At 41.0% G+C, this 24861-nt stretch overlaps 1 protein-coding gene across 1 annotated transcript; it reads left to right on the top strand.

The window, feature by feature from the left end:
• The first annotated feature begins 16 nt into the window (after nt 1-16).
• On the top strand, nt 17-24280 carry NRBF2 (nuclear receptor binding factor 2). Its single transcript, XM_079793552.1, has 4 exons — nt 17-211; nt 12362-12446; nt 20731-20771; nt 22767-24280. The coding sequence occupies exons 1-4, from the start codon at nt 182-184 to the stop codon at nt 23475-23477; spliced, it is 867 nt and encodes a 288-aa protein (XP_079649678.1). The 5' UTR covers nt 17-181; the 3' UTR covers nt 23478-24280.
• The last annotated feature ends 581 nt before the right edge of the window (nt 24281-24861 follow it).

The following is a 24861-nucleotide window of genomic DNA, read 5'->3' as shown; positions in this document are numbered from 1 at the left end:
GGCCCTGGGCGCCGGAGGAGGAAGTGGCGCGGTGGTTGCTCCCTCTGCTCCCTCGGCTGGCTCCCGGGGCGCGGAGAGGAGCCGCGGTCCCCGTCGCTGCCTCCCGCTCCTCGGCTGGGCTCCTCCATGTGCTTCGGCGTCGCCGCTCCCCTCCCTCAGGCCGCCTCTTCCGCCGGGGTCTATGGAAGTGATGGAAGGACCCCTCAACCTGGTGAGTGGCTCACCAGAGGGTCGCGTCCGCCCTCGGCTCCTTTGCCTCCGGAGTCCGGTCTGGTCCACTGGGTGCCGCCGACTCTCGGTGCCTGGGGCGCGGGTCTGGCGGGGGTGGTCCTCGAGGCTGGGGGGCGCCAGCGGGCGTGGCCCACAGCGGCTCCGGGCAAGCCGTCCCAGACGGTGACCCCCTCGGGGATCCCCGGCAAACTCCCGAGCCCATTTCCCGCCGCCGCCGGGCGCCCCCTGCCGCAGGGCCTGGGCGGGGGGCTCCCGCCCGCCGGGGCGGCCCCTTCTTGAGGCCTGAGGACATGCCTCCGAGCGCCACGTAAACACCTCCCTGCAGCCTGGAGAGGCACCGGAACCGGCCGGGGCAGCGGTGTGTGAGAGACCGGTCTGACTCCCAATACACGGCGTCTGAAGTCGGGGCCTCTCCACTTCGGAGAGATGGAGTAATACTAATACCTCTTCTTACCCCTCACCCCCCCCCCCCACCGCCTTATTCCATCGCTCATCTGTATTCAGGTGCATAAACTGAAAGTCTCCCTTCTCGAGTAAGTTGGAGACAGCTGGAGGGGAAAAAAAAACACACAGGGTCGTCCTTGTTAGCTCAGCTTCATCCCTTGAGGCATCGTGAAAATACAGTACATGTTTGCCTTTCTCCGGAAAAGTACTTACTGTTTTTTAGGCTTCTCAGGTGTTGAGGTTTAAGCAACGACGAGAAACCTGTTCTTTTCTGACTGGCCACGGCGTCCTCTGGTTTCCCGGAGAGCGTGCCTGTGATTTTGGATACTTGAGGTTGTAGAGAGACAGAAGGAACTTTCGCGAGTCACAGGTTGGGAATTCAGTTGCCGTGGTGGACATAGGGAGAGTTCATCTCTCACGTTGGGACTCTGCACCTCGAGTCCTGGAAGAGCCCCTGGCTGGATGTAAGCCACTCCATAGAGAAGCGGCAGGACCTGGTGGCTTAAGAGTGCGTGTTCTGGAGCTAGACTGCTTGAATTTGAATTCTGGCATTGGCACTTACAAGGGCGGATTAGCTGACCTCACTGAGGGTTAAAGTAACTAGGCGTAAAGGGCTTAGAACAGTATGTGGTACATAGAACAGTGTAAGAGTTAGCAATTATAGTAACCAGAACATAAACCCGTAATTTAAGTCTCCCTCGTAAAATAAAGATTTGGGCTTGTTGAGCTTGAAAAGTTTAAAAATTCTAGGGCTGGAGCTAAAGCGTTCCCAAACTGGTGCCAGGTTAGCTCCTCTGAGAAGCACCTCCCAGTTTTATTAAGTCCATCCCTTCCCCCAGTGGTAAGAGTTGTTTACACATGAAAACAATGTGACTACATTTGTGAGTTTTTTAAAAAACACAACAGGAAAATGTCTTGCCCTTTTCTTGTGTTTAAGGTGACATAGCTTGCAGTGAAATATAATGGATGGTTCAATATTTAAACTTAACAGGAATATTATTAGAAATAACCAGCAGTTTACAAAGTGCTCCAAAGTTCGTGTCCTTGCAAAATGACCATTGGTTCAGTTCCAGTTAGCTTTACTTTATTTGGCTGCAGGCTGCAGCATAACCCCTGCCAAACTCCCACTAGTCTGTGGTAGCTTACCAGAAGACTGGAGTTGGGTGAGAGTTGTAGATGGAGCAGGAGAATCACCAGTTTAGGAAAATTTAGTTCAGTGGTGCTAATAGTATTATCTTTTCATAGAAAACTTTTGAATCCAGTCTTGTTAAGCTGGCTAGCACAATTCGGCAACTTTGTAGTCAAGTATTAGAAATTTGGCATCTTGAATTCTTAAACCATTTGAGATGTGAAAGATCTGGGTTCTAGTTTAGCTTGTGTATCAGAAGATAACAAGGGAAAAGAGATTAACATTTACTTGAATCGTTTAAACTGTGCTGTTTAATATCAATGACAGATCTGGTGGATTTCAGATATCAGTGACAGGTCTCTGAATTTGTTGTTACTATCCATATCAATGACAGGTCTTATCAATGACAGGTCTCTGAATTTGTTGTTACTCAGTTTTACCGGACTGGGTTTTTTTGTTTTGTTTTTGAAGACTATCACATTCTTTTATGAGAGTAGATATCCAACTTTGTATTCAGTTGACTCAACATGAGAAATAGTTCTCAATGCTTTGATTAATGAGTGCCTTTGAAAATTTCAGTAGTATATACAAGCTTTTTCTAATGATATAGTTTAGTCCAAATTCACTGTATAAAGACTATTACAGTACATAGATTTATAATCATGTGTCCTCAGAGCATCCTTGGAATTTAGGAAGACGTGCTTTCCCGTTTTACAGATAAATAAGCCTAGGCTGGGAGAAATTAAGTAATTATGTAGACCAGTGACGCAAATACATTATAGATCATATTTTTTTTTGATATCACATTAATGTACTCATCATTTTCATTTCACTATGGCCCTTATTTGTATTGAACTGTATATTCAGTCAATATTTATTTAGTGCCTCTGCCTGTAGTATTGATTCTTTTGTTAGGTTTGCAATAAGGGCCAGTAGGCTTATTTTGTCACAGTGAGTTTTTAGGATATGGAAGAGACCAGTTTGAAATAGTCATGTTATATAATATTTTAAAATTTTAATTGATTTTTAGAAAGGATAAGGGAGGAGGGGAGAGAGACAGAGACATCAATTTGTTATTCAACTTATTTATGCATTCATTGGTTGATTCTTGTATGTGCCCTGACTAAGGATCAAACCCACAACCTTGGTATATCAGGTTGGTGCTTTAACCAACTGAGCTACTGGACCAGGGCTGAAATAGTAAATTTAATGTGTAGTACAGATATTGTGTTCTCCTCTGGTTTTTCATATTAGGAGAAAAATAAGATAAATCGTATTTCCATCGAGGGGGAAAAATAGGTAGTCCTTGCACTCTAAATAAGTTTTGTTTTACCGTTTTTTTTCTGTCAGTTTTTAATATGGAAAAAATTATAACAAAAATTTGTATATTTAGGCATTTCCTTTGATACATTTAATTTTGGCATTGTGAGAGCTGGTAGCAAAATACAGAACTTGTGAGATCTTTTGTAGTTCTTTGGTTTGTTTGCTGCCTATGTAGGAAGTGATGTCAGACCTTAATTTATACATGACTGTTGCTCATGCTTTGCTTACCTACTCTGCACACTCAAAGGACACAATTGTATTCTGCCTTCGGCCCTTAAGAGTGTTGAGAATGTTGAGTAACTTAGCTTCCCTCTAGAGTGGTCAGTTTTTCTCATCTAAGAAAAGGAATCAGATAAGGTCCAAAGAATGGCCTTGTACATACCTAGAATCTTTGTAATTATTCCATGTTAATTATATTGGCAATAAGTTTTTTTGTTGTTGTTAATCCTCACCTCTCCCCCCCCCCCCCTTTTTTTTTTTTTTAGAGAGAGCTTGGGAGGAAGGGAGACTGGGGGGCAGGGAGAGAGAGTGAGAGAGTGAAGGAAACATTGATGTGAGAGAGACACATCAATCCGTTGCTTCTTCCGGGGTTGGGGATTGAACATGCAACCCATGTACCTGCCCTTGACCAGGAATCAACCCTTAGGTGCGAGGGCCAACGCTCCAACCATTGAGCAACACTGGTGAGGGCGGCAGTAAAAAGTTTTCCTTGCTGCCCTGGTAATTTCAAGGAAAATTCATCCTGTGTTACAAGCTAGATTGGGCTAATGGAAGCACTCTGGGGAAAGGGGATAGAGAACTAGGACTTGCCCTACAGTTACTAAGGGCTAGGGTTGGTATCAGACACTTTATATAATTTATTTTGTTTTTTAGTACTATGTGAGATAGTCCCCATTTTACTGTATGGATGAAGACATTGAAATGCGGAGTAAGGGCCCTGGCCAAGTAGTTCAGTTGGTTAAAGCATTGTCTTAATACATCAGAAAGTTTCGGGTTCAATTCCCAGTCAGGGCACATACAAGAAACAACCAATAAAAAAAAAATCAGCCCAGCCTGCATGGCTCAGTGGTTGAACGTTGACCTATGAACCAGGAGGTCATGGTTCGATTCCCAGACATTGCACATGCCCAGTTGCAGGCTTGATCCCCAGTGTGGGGTGTGTAGGAGGCAGCCAATCAATGATTCTCTCTCATTGTTGTTTCTCTCTCTTCCTATCCCTTCCTCTCTGAAATCAATAAAAACATATATTTAAAAAAATCAGCTGATGAATGCATAAATAGAACAAATTGATGTTTCTCCCTCCCTTCTCCCTCCCTAACTTCCTCTCTCCCCCTCCTCTAAAAATAAATTAAAACTTTTTAGTCTTAAGATACACACTGCTGTTTATTTTTAATTAAATCTTGATTCTTGAAAGTATTACATATCTCCTCTTTTTCCCCCCCATTGACCCTTTCTAGCCCACCCCAACCCACACTACTGTTTAAAAATAAGTGCAGAGTAAGGGATAACAGTGGGATTTGAAAGCAAGTTTCTAAGTAAAATACTGATCTTTCTCTTAGATCAGTGTTTGCCCATTTGTTTTGACTGTGATTCACAGAAAGAAAATTTTCATAATTACTAGTACACACGTGCATATTACTGCAGAGTTGCTACCTTATGAATGTATCTCCTGGAATTGTGTAAAACGCAGAGATCCTCATAAATGTCACCTAAAACATAACAAAAAAATTGAAACTATATGATGCCATATATGTGCATATACACATACACGTGTGCGCATGGTGCTATATTTGATATACTTTAATATTTACTATTGGAGTTAAGAAAATGCTGTTGTGACCCACTAAATTGATTTCACAACTCACTAGCGGGCTGTATCCTGTAATTTGTCTTCACAGCAGATGGTGATGGTTATGAAAAAAAGCAAGCTAAACTGGAAACTTAAGAAAAAAAGATGCAGCAGAGCTGTATTTGGGAGAAATTGATCCTTAGACTTAAAATCAAAAACAGGTGTTCCTGGACTTTTCTAACACTTGAGCAGTTATCTTAAGTATAATTGTATTACTTTACTTAGGCATCCAATTCAACCCTTAACTTTTAGGAGCTACTGCTTGCCAGTAGGAGACTCAGTGAATTGGTTGAGAAAGGGGGAGTAAATGAGATTTCTCCTTCTCTGAAGACCCTACCTACCACAATGTTCAGGAGTACATTAGATTTTCCTCTACCACCTTTTTTGGTGTTCTTTTTCTTTTCAATTTTACATACAGCTTTCCCCTAGGGCAGTGTTCGGCAAACTCATTAGTCAACAGAGCCAAATATCAACAGTACAACGATTGAAATTTCTTTTGAGAGCCAAATTTTTTAAACTTAAACTTCTAACGCCACTTCTTCAAAATAGACTCGCCCAGGCCGTGGTATTTTGTGGAAGAGCCGCATGTGGCTCGCGAGCCGCAGTTTGCCGACCACAGCCCTAGGGACACAGAAATATATGAAAAATAAAATAAGGTAAATACTGTTTCCTTTGGGAAAGAAGACAATATAGAACCTGTATTTTTAAAGCAGGTAGCATATAGAAGTAGAATGTACTTTTTGGTGAGGGCTGTCACTTAGTTGTAGTTAGGATTTTTGTCAGTTGCAGGTGATAGCAACCCACTTCACATTTGCTTAAATTAATTTGGGATAATTTATTGGAATCAAAAGAAAGGTGCAGGAAAGTAGGGCTACAGTGTAGGTAGGTCTAAGAACATATGGGACCTGGGACTCAAAGATAATCAGATTCTTCCTCTCTGCAGATCAACATTTTCTACCTGGCTAACTCCTGAATGTTATATTAGTTAAAACCACTTAAAACTTTCGTGACATACTCTCCAGTCCTAAATTTGAAAATCTGATGGAACAGAATCTTTAGGTGTTCATAGGACAATGTAATATAAGAATTTGGCAACTCCCACAGGAATGTTAATCTATTATCTTTGAAGAAGAGCAGTTCACAGAGAGGAGTGTACTGGTTGTTTTTGAAGTGGTTTCACCAAGGGAGAAATTTGTACAGGGTACACAGACTAAGACATTACTAAATCTGACTAAGACATTACTAAATCTGAAGCTGTTTTACTTTTTATAAAAGTTTTAGAACATTTTGTAGTATTGTGCCTTCACTTTTACTCGAGGGAGTAGGAAAATTCTGGTTAAAATGTCATGGAGATTGGATGGATTAAATAGTAAATGAAGTTAAGTACACCAATGATTGAGTCTCTTTCCCCCTCTCCCTTCCTCTCTCTTCCCTTCCCTTCCCCCTCCCTCTGTGAGTGTCTGTGTGTGTATATATGTTTGTGTATATATAGTTATTTATTTTAGATTTTGATGCAGAGTTTTATTCTCACTTTTTTTCTGAAATACAGTAACGTTCTGTTGGCATTTACCAATCTTTGATTTTGTTACCAACCCTCAACACAACTTCTCCCATTTTCCCATCTAATTAACCAACAAATATTATGTGCAATTACTATATTATCAGGTACTGTTCTAGACTTCAAGGATTCAACAATGAATAGGACCAAGTTCCTATTCTTACAGAACTTTCACCCCATGACTTTAGTTTTCTTTTCATCTATTGCAGTGCTTCTCGACCTTTCTAATGTCGCGACCCTTTAATACAGTTCCTCTTGTTGTGGTGACCTCCAACCATAAAATTATTTTCATTGCTACTTCATAACTGTAATTTTGCTACTGTTAATGAATCGTAATGTAAATATTTGTGTTTTCCGATGGTCTTAGGCGACCCTGCTAGCGGTTCTCAACCTGTGGGTCGCCTAAGACCATCGGAAAACACAGATATTTACATTACGATTTATATTTATATTGCCACCTGCTCCATCAAAGGTGGATCAGAAGTACCGTACAAATTTGCATGAGAATTTCCAAGAGATTTTCAAAACAAAGTTAAATCAGATTATTGTAAACTCTAAGTGTCAGAAAGTACTTAAATATGAGATTGTGGTGTCACGGAATCTAATATTCATTATTCAAGTGATAGGGTGTTACAGTTCCATGAGGATTGGTCAATCACTGCTTTCCCTGTGTAAACAAAATCTATTTCCCAATAGAATTTGAGGCAGCTGAAAATAAAAGAGATGCTACTAGGTAGGTCCTCGGGTTACGTCAGAGATCGACTCGACGTAACTCGATTTAATGCGATTTTCGCAGTAAGTCGGAACCCACCTACATAAGCACCTACGTCACTCACATGGAGCACATACGCAACAGTAATAAGTGAAAAAGTAAAAAAAAAAATTAAAAGAAAGGTAACAATTCCTGAGGTCTTTACTTGTGGTAAATAAATAATAAAAAACATAAAGCACATGTACATACGTCGAAATGACGGAACTTTTTTTTTATAAATAAATGGGAGATGGTGACATAACCACAAAATGAAGTATGTCGAGTCTGATGTAACCCGAGGACTGTCTGTGTTATATTATCTATTGCTATATAGCAAATTATCCCAAAGTTTAGCAGCTTAAAACAACACACATTTGTTATCTCATTGTTTCTGTGTGTGAGGAATAAGGGCATGGCTGAGCTGGGTTCTTTCCTTCAGGGTCTTGTACAGGGCTGCAATCAAGGTGTCAGCTGGGGCTGTAGTGCCACTTGAAGGCTTCTCTGAGGCGGGAGCTGCTCTCACTCAGGTTTGATAGCAAGATTCAGTTCCTTGAGCGCTTGTGGACAGGATTTCAGTTCTTGCTGGCTGTTGGCAGGCTACTCCTTTTCTTCTATGTCAGCCTTTCTATGGGGCAGCTCACTACATGACTGTTTGGGTCCATTAAAGTGAGCAAGGAAGAAGAGAGTACTACCAAGATGAAAGTGACAATATTCTGTAACTGATCACGGAAGTGACATCCTGTTTCCTTTGCTATATTCTGTTTTTTTAGATGCAGTTCAGTAGGTCTAGCCCACATTTGAGGAAGGGCGATGACAAAGGGTGTGAATACCAGGAGGCAGGGGCTTTGGGAGCCATATCAGAAGCTCTTTATCACAATTGTTGATAGAGAAGCAAAGAAAATAAGTACATGCCCTAGCTGGTTTGGTTCGGTTGGTTGACCTGAGGACTGAAGGATCTCAGGTTCATTTCCAGTCAAGGGCACATACCTTGGTTGCAGGCTAGATCCCAGGCCCTGGTTACCGGGTGTGGGAGGCAACCAATCGATGTGTCTCTCACATCGATGTTTCTCTCTCTCTCTCTCTCCCTCCCTCCCCCCCTCCCCCCTCCCCCCTCCCCCTCCCCCCTCCCCCTCCCCCCTCCCCCTCCCCCTCTCCCCCTCCCCCTCCCCCCCCCTCCCCCCTCTCCCCCTCCCCCTCTCCCCCTCCCCCTCCCCCTCCTCCTCCCCCTCCCCCTCCCCCTCTCTCTAAAAATCAGTGGAGCCTTGCCAGTGTGGCTCAGTGGTTGAGTGTCGGCCTCTGAGCCAGGCAGTCATGGGTTTGATTCCCAGTCAGGGCACATGCCTGGGTTGTGGCCTCGATCCCCAGGGTGGGGTGTGCAGGAGACAGCCGATCAATGATTCTCTCATCATTGTTGTCTCTATTTCTCTCTGAAATCAATAAAAATATATATTTTTAAAAAATCAATGGAGAAAATATCCTCAGATGAGGATTAACAAAAAAAAGAAAAGAAAAGAAAGAAAGTACAAAAAAACCCTCACAAAGATATCAAGAAAATATCCTGTGGGATTGCATCAAACTAAAAAGCTTTTGCACAGCAAAAGAAATTATCAACAAATGAAAAGGAAACCTACCGAATTGGGAGAAAATATTTGCAAATCATGTATCTGATAAAGGGTTAATATCCAAAATACTCATACAACTCAATAGCAAAAACACACACACACCAAACAATCTAAAGAAAAAAATGGGTAGCCATAAAAGAAAAATCTTGCCATTTGCAACACGAGGGCATTATTCTGGGTGAAATCAGTCAGACAGAGAATGACAAATAATGTGATCACTTCTATGTGGAATATAAAAGAAAAAAAGATAAAAACCCCCAAACTCATGGATACAATAAATGGATTGGTAATTGGCAAAGGTGTGGCTTTGTGGGGTGGGCAAAATGGATTAAGGACATTCAAAATGTACAAATTTCTAGTTCTTTATCCATTCATCTGTAAATGGATATTTAGGTTTTCATATCTTGGTTATTTGTATGCTATGCTGCAATGAATGTGGCAGGGAAGGAGTTGGGCGTATCTTTTGGAGTGAATGTTTTTACTTTATTCAGACAAATAACCTGAGGTGGTATTGCTGGATCCTATGGTAGTTCTATTTTTAATTTTTTGAGGCACCTCCATATTGTTTTTCATAGTGGCTGCACTAATTGACATTCCTGTAGTGCACAAGGGTTCCCTTTCCTCCACATCCTCACCGGCACTTATTTCTTGTATTTTTGACAATATGCAGTTCCTAAGTTGGCCGAGTGATCAGATATTGGACATTACATGGGGAAATTTAAGGGCATGGGGAAAGCCAGGAGGTCCTGTTCTTACCACTTGAGAACTCTTTGATTCTTTAGTGAAACAATTTATTCTGTTATTGTGGAGCTTGAAGTTTAATTGGGGGGTATAAGGGAGGCAACCAATTGATGTGTCTCTATCACATTACTATTTCTGCCTCTGAAATTCAATGGAAAAAATACCCTTGGGTGAGTATTAACAACAGCAACAAACTGAAAAGCACAGATCTGGTCCAATTCTGTCATTTTACAGGTGAGAAAACAGGCCCTGAAGGATGAAAAAACTTAGGTGGTTTAATGAACTTAAGTGGTTTAGTAGGTAAGCCAGGATTTTAGCCCAGAGCTCTGGATTCTTTGTAGGGCTGGTTCTGTACTGTGTCATCCATAGGAGGTACTCTGAGATTTCAAATAAGGTTTGTTTCTTATATAGGGCATCTTTCAAAGCTCAGGAAGGTAAAGGTACCTGCAGTTTTACCCCTTTTAGTTCTTTTTTCCCCCTTTACCTAGAACCTTTTTGATTGAGTGCCACTTGTTTTAACTATACTATCCAAGAACATTCCTTAGAAAAATCATATTGATCATAACTTAGCTTTCTTCATCATGTACATTGTCTTCCTGAAAGATGTGTATAATTTCTGGGCATTATAAAATATATTGCTATGTTCAGAACATATTTTTTGCTCAGTCTAAGACTCCAGGGTTAAATTTATTTTAAGCGCTCAGTCATTTATTGTTATCCATTATTATTTTCAGGAGTAAATTGAGACTTAGAGAATAAGATTTTAGTCTCAGTTGCAAAAGTGATTGTCTGAAGTATTTTTTAATGATGCATTAGTTACATATTTTTTTTAAAAAGCATGCTAGATTATTCACTTTACACCTGACAGAACATTTTGCTTTTTTTAAAAAAAAAATATATATATATATTTTTATTGATTTCAGAGAGGAAGGGAGAGGGAGAGATATAGAAACATCAATGATAAGAGAGAATCATCGGCTGCCTCCTGCACGCCCCACACAGGGGATCAAGCCCACAACTTGGACATGTGCCCTGACCTGGAATCGAACTGACCTCCTGGTTCATAGGTCGATGCTCAACCACCGAGCTATGCCAGTCAGGCCAGATTTTGTGACAAGAAATAGCCTCCTCGTATTATTTTTTTTTAAAAGTAAATTGAGGTAAAGTTCCCATAACATAAAATTTACCATCTTTATTAAGTATCCAGTCTAGTAGCATTAAGTATATTTAAATTGTTGTGCAACATCTTCAGAACATTTTCATCTTTTTATTTTTATTTTTTATTTTATTGATTTTTACAGAGAGAAAGAGTTAGAAACATCGATGAGAGAGAAACATCGATCAGCTGCCTCTTGCACACCCCCTACTGGGGATGTGCCCGCAACCAAGGTACATGCCCTGACCAGAATCGAACCTGGGACCCTTGAGTCCGCAGGCCGACGCTCTATCCATTGAGCCAAACCGGTTTCGGCCAGAACTTTTTCATCTTGCAAAGTTGGAACTAATCCTATTAAACAGCAACTCCTCACTTTCCTCTCTCCTCAGCCCTTGGCAGCCACCATTCTACTTTCTATTTCTATGAGTTTGAATGCTTTAGATATTTCATATAAGTGGGATCATATAGTTTTTTCTTTTTGTAACTTGTTTATTTTATATTTCATTAACTTAATGTCTTCAGAGCTTATTCATGCTGTAGCATGTGTCAATTTCCTTTTTAAAAAAAAAAAAAAAATATATATATATATATATATATGAGAGGGCCCGATGCATGAAATTCGTGCAAGAGTAGGCCTTTGCAGCCCCGGCTTTGTCCGGAAGGTCACCCAGATGGCACGTTTGGTCGATTTGCATATTATGCTTTTATTATTATAGATTATTATAGATTTTTATTGATTTCAGAGAGGAAGGAAGATGGAGAGAGAAACATCAATGATAAGAGAGAATCATTGATTGGCTGCCTCCTGCACGCCCCACAACGGGGATCGAGCCTGCAACCCAGGCATGTATCCTGACCAGGAATTGAATCATGACCTCTTGGTTCATAGGTCAACTCTCAAACACTAAGTAACACTGGCCAGGCAATTTCTTTCCCTTTTAAAGCTGAATAATATTCCATTATATGTATATACCACGGTTTATTCATTCATCTATTGATGGACATTTGGGTCACTTCCACCTTTTGACTATTGTGAACAATGCTGCTATGAACATGGTAGTACAGTGCTTTTCACTTTTTTAAAATAAGTTTTGCTAAGTCATCTGTGAGTTTTTTAGTGAGGAAAACATTACATAGCTGTAAGACTTGTTAATTATTTGTCTTTCTCTTTGCCTTCTAACCGTTTAACTTGATGTGAGATATAACCCATCTGGATCTGTTGGACCTCTTAAAGAGAAGGAAACACATTTATGAAGTTGTGGTAAATTTTGAAATGTAACAGAGAGGTAAAGAGCCCAGTGACTACTCATTTAATGCATTTACCTTTACATTTGGGGGCACTTTAGTCACTTGCTTTCAGAACTGTTGCGTTTGTCTTTGTTGCTTTGGTGAGTTGTACCTAGAAAAATCTCCACCATAATATTAAATATAGGTATTGTAATTACTCAACTGTACGATGTACACATTTTATATTTTAAAAACATAAATAGTAACTTAAAGGTTGAAAGGGAAAAATGAGTTATAGAAGAGAAGCAATTAGAAATGTTTGTCTTCTAGGCTCATCAACAGAGCAGACGAGCAGATCGTTTATTAGCTGCGGGGAAATACGAGGAGGCTATTTCTTGTCACAAAAAGGCTACAGGTGAGTATTCTCTTTAAGAAGTACTGAGTCTAAAACTGTAGGGCAGTTCTTTCCTCCAATATTTCTCAACACTTTATTTGGAATGAAAGTAATAGTAATGATGTGCTGTGACCCCATAAACCCCCTGAACATCAGCTTGCATTTTTTAAAAATATATTTTTATTATTTCAGAGAGGAAGGAATAGGGAGAGAGAGATTGAAACATCAGTGATGAGACAGAATCATTGATCGGCTGCCTCCTGCATGCCCACTACAGGGGATCAAGCCCGCAACACAGGTATGTGCCCTTGACCGGAATTGAACCTAGGACCTTTTGGTCCACAGGCCGATGCTCTATCCATTGAGCCAAACCAGCTAGGGCAGCTTGCATTTTTTTTGAGTGTGTTGGATTTCCAAGCTCCTTCCAACCCAGACTTCTTTCTTTCTTTCTTTTTTTTAAAATATATCTTTATTGATTTCAGAGAGAAAGAGAGAAGAGAGAGAGAAACATCAATGATGAGAGGGAATCACTGATCGGCTGCCTCCTGCACACCCCCTACTGGGGATCAAGTCCACAACCCAGGCATGTGCCCTGATTGGGAATCGAACCGTGACCTCCTGGTTCATAGGTTGACGCTCAACCACTGAGCCATGCCAGTCGGGCCAGACTTCTTTCTAAACCATGAAAATTATACGTTCCATATTGGTAAATGATTCTTGGACATGGCTTTCTGAGCCCAAAGATCCCTAAAGACAGAAGTGATTGCCAGATGTCTGCCAGTATGTCTTGGTTATATTATAGAAAAGAAGTCTGGATTTTAAAGTTAGCCATTTTGGGTTCTGAAAGTAATAATTAGTTTGACTCCAACCAATTTATTTGCACTGACTTTCTGTTTTCTAAGATCTTGATAATGCAAGATGCATCAAACTCTTTCCTGTGGTTTTTCTTTAGCTTCTCTTCTGAATATTTCATCTATATATTCATGTATATTCATGCTTGTAACATTGTGCTGGTGATTTTTTTTAGGTATAAAATTTATAGAATAACTGGCTTCTTATCAAACACTTAATTTTATCCCAGTCAGGCATACAACCTAGCATGTGTTGAACTCAGAAATAGATCTTTGGGGTGTGTTTTGTACAGGTTTTTGTTGGATGAATAGCATACATAAAAGCTTTGGGGAAAGGGCTGTTTTATTCATGCTTTATCCAAAATAGTATAGCTACCTTTCTTAGAGCAGACCTTGTCACCTGTATGCTAGAGAAAGTTACTCTCCTTTCCCTTTAGGCCAGCATGATAATCAGAGCCATGTTCTTTCCTGGGAGAGTCTGCCTCTCCTGTATTACCTTACTGTTGAAAAAAAGACCACATCGTGGACACTGGTTTGGATAAGTCCTCTTATGTCAGTGATTTTTGCCTATAAATCAGTGATTTTCAGAGAAAATTTCAAGTCATTTTTTTAAAAGAATTAGTTTTGCTACTAAAGTGTACCACTTCAGCTATATAGCTAAGCACATAGTATGTACCCCATAAATCTTTGTGAATTTTTATGGTGAGTTTTATGGGGGCTTTATACAACATTAAACTTGGTAGCTAGTTCTCTTTAAGTCTTTCATAAACCCTACTAGAGGTCCAGTGCATGAAATTCATGCACGGGTAGGGTCCCTGGCAGCTGCCTGCTGCTGATCGGGGCCTCCCCACGGTTGGCCAGCTGGCCCTACCCCCTGGTCAAACTCCCGGTCAAGGGGACAATTTGCATATTAGGCTTTTATAATATAGGATTTTGTTATGAATCAGATTGTTAAATTTGTAGTCACTATAAAGAAAAGATAATGAAAAAAAAAGAAAAGAAAAGATAATGTATTATATACTACTAGTAGCCCTGCACACAAATCCGTGCACCAGTAGCTCGCTGCCACCCTCTGGTAGCTCTCCGCCTGCTGTCCCGCCCTCCTGTAGCTCCCTCTGCCCCCTCCCCCTCATAGATTGCTGCCCTGCCCCCTCCTGTAGCTCTCTGCCACCTGCTTGTAGCTCGCTGCCCCACACTCCTGCTGATCTGTGATCCACTCGTTATGCGGTCGTCGTACGCTTCATGGCATAATGACCATTTGCATATTACATCTTTATTATATAGGATTTAAGAAAACCATGTTGTAGATGAATGCCACAGTGAAATGACAATTTTAGTAAAATAACCCAGGGTGGTCATGGTTACACATCTGTAACATATTAAGATGGAGTGACTAGTATATGTTAGATGTTGAACAGTAGGACATTCTGAATATATAAAAAGGAGAAAAGTATTTTTTATTCCTAATCTATATCCATGTCTTTATTAGAAGACTTAAAACTAATGTTGGGCTTTAAACACCTCTTCCCACTTTGTCTGTATCTAAATTCTGTGACATTCTCAGGAGTAGAAAGATAAAGGCAGCCTGTTGGATCCCATTATCTTTAATTATGGTGATAGAACTTATGAGCCAATTTGATTGGGAGTTTAAACTTGATTAAAATAGCCTTGTAACTTACATACTTATATGCATAGCCCATGGACACAGGCACAGGATGGTGAAGACCTGGGGCAAGGGGGGTTGGTAGGGGCTGGGAGGAGGGAGGTCAAGGAGGGTAAACAGGAGACATCTGTAATACTATCAACAATAAAAATATATATTAAAAAATAGCCTTGTGTTGCATTTCTGAGTGGAGTTGTCAATGTACTAGTAATACTAGTTTAAAACTGACATGGTTGGAATGAGCTCAATATTTTGTAAATTGACTGACATCTAGGGCTTGTAACAGCAGTGTTTTGGGAGGTGGGTGTAGATGTATTTTGAGAGGAGGGAATTTAATATTTGGAAATCATTTTAAAGATATGACAGGGAAAGGTTCATCTGAGAAAGACTCAGAGGAAGGGAAGCTGGAACTGAGAGAACTTAGGGCAAAAGAAGGGGACTCTGTTCAGCTGTCAAAGATTGGAGGAGATTCTGAGACTAAAAATTTACCTTGAGATTGCATAGCTGTGGACTCAGAGCCTGTATACTATCATGTAGAGTTTTGATAGTGTTTGTTTTGTAAATGTGTTGAAATAAAGCGGTAACTTGATTTCTCTTTCCTTTTTGGAAAAGGTAGGATCTACTCTTGAGGTGGACAGTAACTAAATTAGATGACATGAGCATATGAGCATTCATTGGACAGATAAACTGAGATACCAAATCTCAGGAAGAAAAAAAGCTGTCTAAATGTGGCAGGAGGTGGAGAGAAGTTGTTCACGTTTTACCATGTAATATGAAAAAAGGAAAGGTTAAGAGGCTACAAACTCCCAAGGATTTGGTCTTGTTAGAAAAATCTGTTGCTTTAAACCCTTGATTAACAGCTGTAACTGGATTGGTGTAATTCTTCTTTATTAGCTTTCTGCAGTCCAATTCCATAAGTGAATTTCATTTCTTTCACAGACAGCAAAAAGAGCAAAAGCTTAAATGGGAAGTTGATGATATCCATTGACAATGCTTAGAACTCAAAGTGAACATTTGAGATGAGCAGACCTCAGAGTGCAGTATTTCTGTGTATTTGGTTGAAAACAAGTCTTCTTTTGGCAAGGTACATAGCTTTACTCCTGCAGGAGGGTGCGCACACACATGGTCTGGGAGCACAGGCACCCTGAGCAGGCAGTCCGCTCCGCTTTTTATTCCTGATGCAGCTGTGATGCAGCTGACCTGTCCCTTATTCTTGATTGGAGCTTATGCTCAGTCTTTCGAGATTGGCTAATTTAAAGGAAGGGGTTGACTTTTGCCGGAAAACAAGTCTTGACTTACCTTCCCATTAGACTGTGGTGACTCAGAGTAGATTAGTCTTTTCATTAAGAGGCAATATTTTGCTCTGTGTGCCCCAGATAAGTTGTACAATTTGTACTTTGGTACCAAATTCATGATAGAATAGTAAAAGATGTTATTTTAAGAAGTAATATATTCTTCAGATTTTCTTAGTTCCTTTCCCCCATCATTTGTTTAATATTTACTTTAAATATTAGCCTAGTGTTGTAATTAAAGGAAGCATTTTAACCAGATTTGTTAGGTTTTGTAAGATAAATGTTTCTTAAATTTCTGCCTTGGTGGAGCCGGAGCATTTGTTCCTTTTGTGACTCTGGAGTAAATCCATGACCATGCAATCAGATTAAAATGTTTTCCTTTTAAAATAACTTTTAAAAATAAAATATATTTTAATTGATTTCTGAGAGGAAGGGAGAGAAAGTTAGAAACATCAGTGATGAGAGAATCATTGATCAGCTGCCTCCTACACATCCCCTACTGGGGATCAGGCTCAAAACCCGGGCATGTGCCCTTGACTGGAATTGAACCTAGGACTCTTCAGTCCGCAGGCTGACATTCTATCCACTGAGCCACACCAGCTAGTGCTAAAATAACTTTTTTAAAGGCCCAGGTTTAAAATCTGGGAAATACTTTAAATCAGCAGTCGCCAACCTTTCGGACCTCACCGACCACCCATTGGCGACCACTGCTTTAGATGACAGTGTGACTGCTGTTGAATTCTTTGTGCTTTGGCAGCTCAGTGTCCTTGGGTATCCTTTTCTCTCGTGTTACAGTTTTAATGTTCTACAAAGGGAGGCATTCCAGTTGTTAAGTTTGGTTTTGCCAAATTGTTCCATTTGTTAAGAAAGTAGATTTAAAGCAAACTGTAGTTCAGACAAGGAGACAAATATATGCAGACATAATGGGAGGGATGTCTCAGAAAATTCATCCACACCATCAGAGCAATAGATAGAATGTCTCAACTGAGCTAAACATGAACAGAAGGAAAAGAAATAGTCTGTGTGCACCCATACACATTTAATATAGGAATAAAAGAAAAAAGTTGAGGAAAAAGGTAAGTATGGCTGGAGCAAAAACTGTATAACCAGTTCTGTGCTTTTGTTACCAGCAAGACCACGAGGCTTTGGATCTTGTCTTCTCAAAGGAAAGATTTCAGTTGAGAGATAGTACAGAAAAGCGAAAGCAAGCAAGAATTTATTGGCCATAGCAAAAACACACTTAGGGCAGTGAAACAAGGAAGGGCAGAGGAGAAGCAGCAGAGAGCCTAGGCTGGGCTGTTTTGGCTCACTGGGAAGTCGGAGAAAAGGGGACCTTGGAGACAAATTCAGGGGGTTAGCCTGGGACAAGCTGCCACTGCCCCATGTCTCCCCTGGTTGCAAGTCTTGTGGGGGTCCCTTAGAGATGCCTGTGCGGGAAGGAGAGAAGGAAGGAAATACTGGCATGGGCATTCTCCCTGGAGCGAAAGTGATGGGCACCTTCATTCTCAGGGTTTTTAAAGCTGGGCATTTAGAGGAGGTCTTAGGAGAGGATCAATAGAATATTCATCAGCTTTATGATGATATACTCAAATGAGATTTATTCTCTTAATTTGTCTGTCCTTGGGTGTGGTTGGCAAATGACACTAATTGGATTTCTGTTATCTGTCTCCCTGAGTAGGGTGATTTAAGCTATTTACCTTTAAAGTGCCAGCCATTACTCTTCTGTATTTTTTGTTTAGGGATGATAGGATTCACTAGGTGGCTGCAAACTACTGTTCAACTCTTTGACTTAGTTTCCCTATTCCGCTTGTCCTGGAATTTTCCTGGCTTCTTACTTCAAGAAGTCAAGAACCGAGGTCTCTTCATCTCACTGGTACACTTTCTGTTGGTGTGGGAATAACACGAATCCAGTTAAAATGTGTCTTAAATACTGTGGCAGAGCCTGGCAGACAGCAGTTCTAAGTCATGGACTCTGACAATCATTAACATACTTGGATTAACACCAGACAGAAAGCAGGCCTTGTAGTGTAGATGGTGGGAACGGCACCAGGTGTCTGACTGGTGGGGTTAGACTGTACCTGGGTTCATCAACCTTGGTACTTGAGTTCTGGCTAGGAAAAGAATTCAGAGCCAAGACTCAGACTCGTTGGAGAAGATTTATTAGGCAAGCAAAGAGAAAGGAAACTCAGAAAATAAATTTCCAATTGGTGTGGGCTAGGGCTCCTTTTAACTCCTCGGAGGGGGTTAACTGCTTTCATATTCAAGCTAATCTATGGGGTCTGTCCTGCCATCTTCTGTCCTTGTATGGAAGTTATATGGGGCTTTCCTCCAGCCCCCTGGTTCTCCGCTAAGGGTGGGGGTCTACCACATGACAGGGAAGAAAAGGTCAGGAGAATCTGACCTGCATGATCGGAGGCTTTCTAGGGTGTAGGTAGGGTGTAGGGTGTCTTAGGGGCGAGGTCTTGATTAACATTACTTACCTCCACTATCTGCTCTACCAGTTTTATCCCATTGCTCGGTGTCTAGCAGTTCTGTCCTGGTGATCTGTAACTGGCCCATTGTCCTTGCTCTGCTCATGTTTGTCTGACTGCCTACCACAGTAATATCTGCAAAAAGGCAAAAGAGAAACTTAATGTAGAGATGAGAGATGGTGAAAAGTTTATAGTAAGCAATAAATAAAAAATGGAGATTGAGTATGATCTATTATTTTTTAAAAATATATTATTATTGATTTCAGAGAGGGAGGGAGAGAGAGAAACATCAATGAGAGAGAATCATTGATCAGCTGCCTCCTGCATGCCCTCTACTGGGGATCAAGCCTGCAACCCAGGCATGTGCCCTTGACCTGAATTGAACCCGGAACCCTTCAGTCCATAGGCCAATGCTCTATCCACTGAGCCAAACCAGCTAGAGCTGATCTGTTGTTATAATTCGTGCATGGGTGGGGTCCCTCTGGGTGGCCTGCAGGGATCAGGCCAAAACCCATAGTCCACACCACCTGCAGCTCCTACCTGCCGCTCCCGCTCATCCCGGCCCCAGTGTGTCTGCTGCAGGCTCGCACCCAATCAGTCCCGATCTGGAGAGTCTGGCGCCCTCCCAAGGGGAGTGGCCTGTGGAATCAGGCTGAAACCGGCTCTCCGACATCCCCTGAGGGGTCCCGGATTTCGAGAGGGCGCAGGCCAGGCTGAGGGACCCCACCGGTGCACGATCGGGTCGGGGAGGGACCGTGGAAGGGCTTCAGGGCATGTCCGGCCCATCTCACTCAGTCCTGAGAGCGACAGGACACCAGCAGCAAGCTAACCTACCAGTCGACTGCCTCCTGGTGGTCAGTGCACGTCATAGTGAGAGGTTGAACAGCCTTAGCATATCATTAGCATGTTACGCTTTGATTGATTGTTCGGTTGTTCTGCTGTTCGGTCTATTTGCATATTACCCTTTTATTATATAGGATACTTCATCTTGGTCCAGACAGGACATAGAAGGCCTTATACCAAAATATAAAATGTAATTAAACATAAGTAGGCGAGAAATCCTTCCTCTCTTCTACTCTAAAAATCAATGGAAAATATATCCTCAGGTGAGGATTACAAAAAAAAAAAAAGCACCATGGGTTCTTGCATGTTTGATAGGACTTGGCTTTAAAATTGCTAGCAGTCAGGTCAAAGAGGAAAATTATGGATTTTTACAGTGACTATTTTAAGATTAAAGAGAAGTTTATTAAGTTATTGCCCATTTTTAGTCTTTGTCAATGACACTATATACTGTTTGACAACTTGCTTATAATAAATGTCAACAAGGGCTTTTAACTCCCTAATTCCTAGCAGTCTGTTGGCATAGCTCAGAAACAAGTCAATAAAAGTTCTTTAGAAGACCCAAATGATGATAGTCCAGGTGTTCATGTCAGTAAAAAAGTCATTGATAATCATCTCTATATTTTTGTGAGCATGAGTAATAGGGTTTTGACTGGTTCTTGTTAAATTTTCCTTCTCAATTCTATTTTCTGATTGGGCCATCTACGATTTCCTTAATTGTGAAATCTATGGGGGTTTTAAACAACGAACTCTTCAGTCCTGGCTGGTGTGGCTCAGTTGGTTAGAACGTTGTCCTGTGCAATGAAGGGTCGCAGGTTTGATTCCCAGTCAGGGCATAAATCCAGGTTGTGAGTTCGATCCCACTTGGGCACATATGGGAGGCAACCAATTGATGTTTCTCTCTCACATCGGTATTCCTTTCTCTCTCTCTCCTTCTCTCTCTCAAATCAATTTAAAAAAGAACAAACTCCTTCAAGATGGGGTAGGGAATAGCTACATTTGATTACCACTGACATCTTTTTAAATCCTCATCTTGTTTCTTTTCAGGAACAGTATAACTATATAATAGCAGAGTTGCTTCTAAGATCATTTCTCTTTGTCACATGAGGAGTATTAAAACTCTTCCTTTGTCCTGTTAATTACAAAATGACAACACTCATATTAATGTGCCTCTTTTTTTTAAACCAGCATATCTTTCTGAAGCCATGAAGCTAACACAATCTGAACAGGTGAGACATTTTCTTAATATTTACAACAAGGGTTAGAAGGATTTTCTTGTGAAGAGTTGACTTGTATATAAAACCAAGCATTGGGCCCCTCTCAAAACACTATAGTCAAAATACATTGTGGGGCAAAAGTAGGTTTGAAAAATAATAATTAATAAAAATGCAAGAATAAATTCGTGTACTCTCAACTGTAAACCTACTTTTGCCGCACCCTGTATATAAAACAGGCAAAAGAAAAGTATTTTAGAAAGGAAATTAAAACTAAATGAACTGCTGTTGATGTACCAGGCATACCAGACATGGTATTAAGAAACTTCTATCCTTTTTGTGGTTACTTAGAGATCTCAGATTGCCACATGTGTCCTAGAGACGCCTCTTAGGGCCTTTCCTGATCATTAGCTCATTTGACCAGGAGCTCACAGTAAGTCAGCTGGCCTGGGCAAGGGGACCAGTTGGCCTTCCCTTTGCTTCTCAAAGATAATTTAAATCTGAACTTATCTTTTCCTGAGTTCCTAAGCAATTCTGTTTTTTTTTTTTTTATCCTTATTCAAGGATATTTTACCCATTGAGTTTTTTAGAGAGAGTGAAAGGGAGGGAGGAGACAAGGAGAGAGAGAAACATTGAATTGAGAGATACAGAGATTGGTTGCCTCCTGCTTGCATCCCGAATGGGGCCAGGGATTACACCTGCAATCAAACCCATGACCCTTTGGTCTGCAGGGTGATGCTCTAAAGTCTAACCACTGAGGAACCGGCCAGGTTTTTTTTGTTTTGTTTTGTGTGTTTTTTTGTTTGTTCTTTTTTTAGTTTTTCAGGTAGAAACCTAGAAGAGGGATTGCTGGATCATATGGTAACTCTATTCTTAATATTTTGAGGACCCAACATACAGTTTCCATAGTGGTTGTACCAGTTTACATTCCCACCAGCAGTGAAAGAGGGTTTCTTTTTCTCCACAACCTCTCCAACACTTGTTACAGGTGTGAGGTGGTATCTCATTGTAGTTTTTTTGTTTGTTTGTGTGTGTTTTTTTGGTTAATTCTCACCAGAGGATATTTTCCCATTGATTTTTAGGGAGAGTGGAAAAGGGAGGGAAAGACAGAAACATCAATGTGAGAGAAGCACATTGATGGATTGCCTCCTGCATGAGCCCCAATGAGGGCCCGTGCTGGGGAGGATCCTGAACCAAGGTATGTGCCCTTGACCGGAATCGAACCAGGGACCCTTTGGTCCCCAGGACGATGCTCTGTCCATGGAGCCACACCGGCTTGGGCTGGTTCTGGTACTTTTTAACTTTGTTTCACCAATGGCTTTAAATTGTTTTCTGTGTTTGGGGAGGGCTTCCCTAGGTTTTTAAATTACCGTTACCTTTATCCAAAGATGATTTCCTGATTATATAAGTGGTAGGTACATAGAAGGTGTTTGATAAATGTTTGTTTAATTGAATTAAGGAGATCCTTTCTGTGAGGAGATATCAGTGGCAAAGAAAAAACAGAGTTCCTCAAACTGAACCAAGAGAACTGAGAAGTTGTGTTCTGTCACACGCACTTCCCTTTGATTCTAGAACTGCTCATGTTAGCCATGTAATATAGATGTGCACTGAACCTTCTGAACACCCTGTCAGTGAAAAGACTTTAGCTAGTTATAGAATTGATGTCTAAAGAGGATAGTTTTCTGTTTTTAAGCTGAGTATCAATGGCATTGCAGAGAGTTAAGGCACAATTAAAAAAGGTCTGATTCAGTATGTTGATTTGGAATAGTACTTCTGACTTGCTGAGTGAATGGTGTTCTGCTTATACTCATAAGCTAACATAAGTGTTAACTTACCTAGAAAGAACTAGTTATTTTGAAAAACTTTTGAGGTTTAATTGAACCGCAAACGTAGTATATAGATTTTAAGTGTTACCAGGCTATTCAGAAAGGAGGGTCTTGGAATAGTATTTGCTGGACGTTACTAAAGAGACTCAGAATGTTAAATTGTGCCTTTCTTTCTGTGTAACAGGCTCATTTATCACTGGAACTGCAAAGGGATAGCCACATGAAACAGCTCCTCCTCATTCAGGAAAGGTGGAAGAGGGCGAAGCGGGAGGAAAGGTTGAAAGCCCAGCAGAGCACAGACAAGGATGCCGCTGCCCAGCTTCAGGCATCTCACAAGCCCTCTGCCGAGGAGGCAGAAGGCCACAGTCTCCTTCTCTCTCAGAACTACAGCCCTTCCACGGAGAAACACCTGCCTGAGATTCAGAGGGTCTTTGACAGGGATCCAGACACACTGCTGTTCTTACTTCAGCAGAAGAGTGAGCCAACAGAACCATGCATCGGAAGCAAAGCTCCCAAAGATGACAAAACCATTATAGAAGAGCAGGCAACCAAAATTGCAGATTTGAAGAGGCACGTGGAATTCCTTATGGCTGAGAATGAAAAATTAAGGAAAGAAAATAAACAACTCAAGGCTGAAAAGGCCAGACTTCTAAAAGGCCCAGTAGAAAAGGAGCTGGATGTAGATGCTGATTTTGTAGAAAAGTCAGAGTTATGGAGCTTGCCGCCACAGTCAGAAACTGCTACAGCCTCTTCAACATGGCAGAAATTTGCAGCAAGTACTGGGAAAGCCAAGGATATTCCAATACCCAATCTTCCTCCCTTGGATTTTCCATCCCCAGAACTACCCCTTATGGAACTCTCTGAGGATATTCTGAAAGGACTTATGAATAATTAAAATGGAAGGCCATAGGAGAGGTGAGAAGAGGAAATAACACAGTTAATCCAGAAGAAACAAAAAAGGGAAGAGCACATACAGGGGTAATCCTGGAAATGCTTCATTACCTGGCACCCGCGGAGAGGAGGCAGTGCGGACTCGGGAAGCGGTCACTGTGAAATACGCCGCGTATCTGACTTACTGACTCAAGCTGATGACTCCGGACTTGGCAGACACTAAACTCTCGGAGGTTCGCTTTCTCCTAACACAAACCAAATGGCTACCTGGAATAATTTTTTCAAGCAACAATTGTTTTTCTTATCTTCAGGGTTAAAATGTATAAAAGTATGTTATGTGTAATTAATCTGTAATGCCATAAATGATAATGCAAAACAAATAATATGGTGGCCTGGGAGGCTGCCTTGTATTTGAAACATGCTTTCTATCATGCATTGACTGTATGCATTTTGTTATGCACATTTCATTTGTTCAATAAGGTGTGTAAGACACCTTTCTAGATGAAACTCGTGTGCCACACTTTGCACTACTCATAACATAATGATAACCTCAAGACTATCAGGAGAAATATTTAAATTTCCATTTTATGAAGAACCAAATTATTAGTTATGCTTTTTTAAAAAAAATTACCAGTTTACATAATTAATCAGGGTGCATTTTAAGTTCTAACTTTTTTTGTTTATTGTATAATGCATCATTTGAAAATACCAAGGAAATAATCCTTTTGTTTTTAATGATGCATGAGTGGAAGTAATGCTAGTTGGCAGTATTTGATTGTAAGAAATCAATAAAGTAATTGTGTTTTATACCTTTGGTGAACGTGGTTGGTACTTGAAAAGAAAGTTTTATATGGTTTCTATGTTGTAAATTTTGAATATGAATTTGAAGAGATTCTGTCAAAGGATTACTTTGGTATGTTACAGATTTCCTTCAGTGTTTTGTAGTGCAGTTCCTCTCTAGGGAGAAAGAACAAGGAAGTTCCTGAGTTCTAAATGTGTTCCCAACCTTTCCTTGTCCTAGCACACAGGAAGAATGCTCAGGTGGGAGCTGCCATTCCTGGGCACCTGCCACCAGCGGGAGGGAGCATGGTGGTGGTGAAGTGTTTGCATGGGCACCCTCTTCTGCAGAGTCCAGGTGCTCCAGGATGAGAAGGCCAAGGGGAGCATAGAAGGGAAACACATTTGAGTGTAAGCACTGAGTTTGTTTAAAGCATAGTCTTGGTTTATTGTGTGGAATTGTGGGAGTGACAGAAATACGGAGGAATAGCAAACTGCCTCCCCTGAGGAAACCAGGGACAGTGGGGCTGAGAGGTAGGGTTTGGCTTATATGTTTAGTGATGAAGCTAGCAGAAGTAGGATGACGCGAAGTGACCGCACAGAGGTCATGT

Source organism: Cnephaeus nilssonii (genome assembly GCF_951640355.1).
Source record: "Cnephaeus nilssonii genome assembly, chromosome: 16".
Classification (NCBI taxonomy): domain Eukaryota; kingdom Metazoa; phylum Chordata; class Mammalia; order Chiroptera; family Vespertilionidae; genus Cnephaeus; species Cnephaeus nilssonii.
This window is presented reverse-complemented; position numbering and strand designations above follow the sequence as displayed.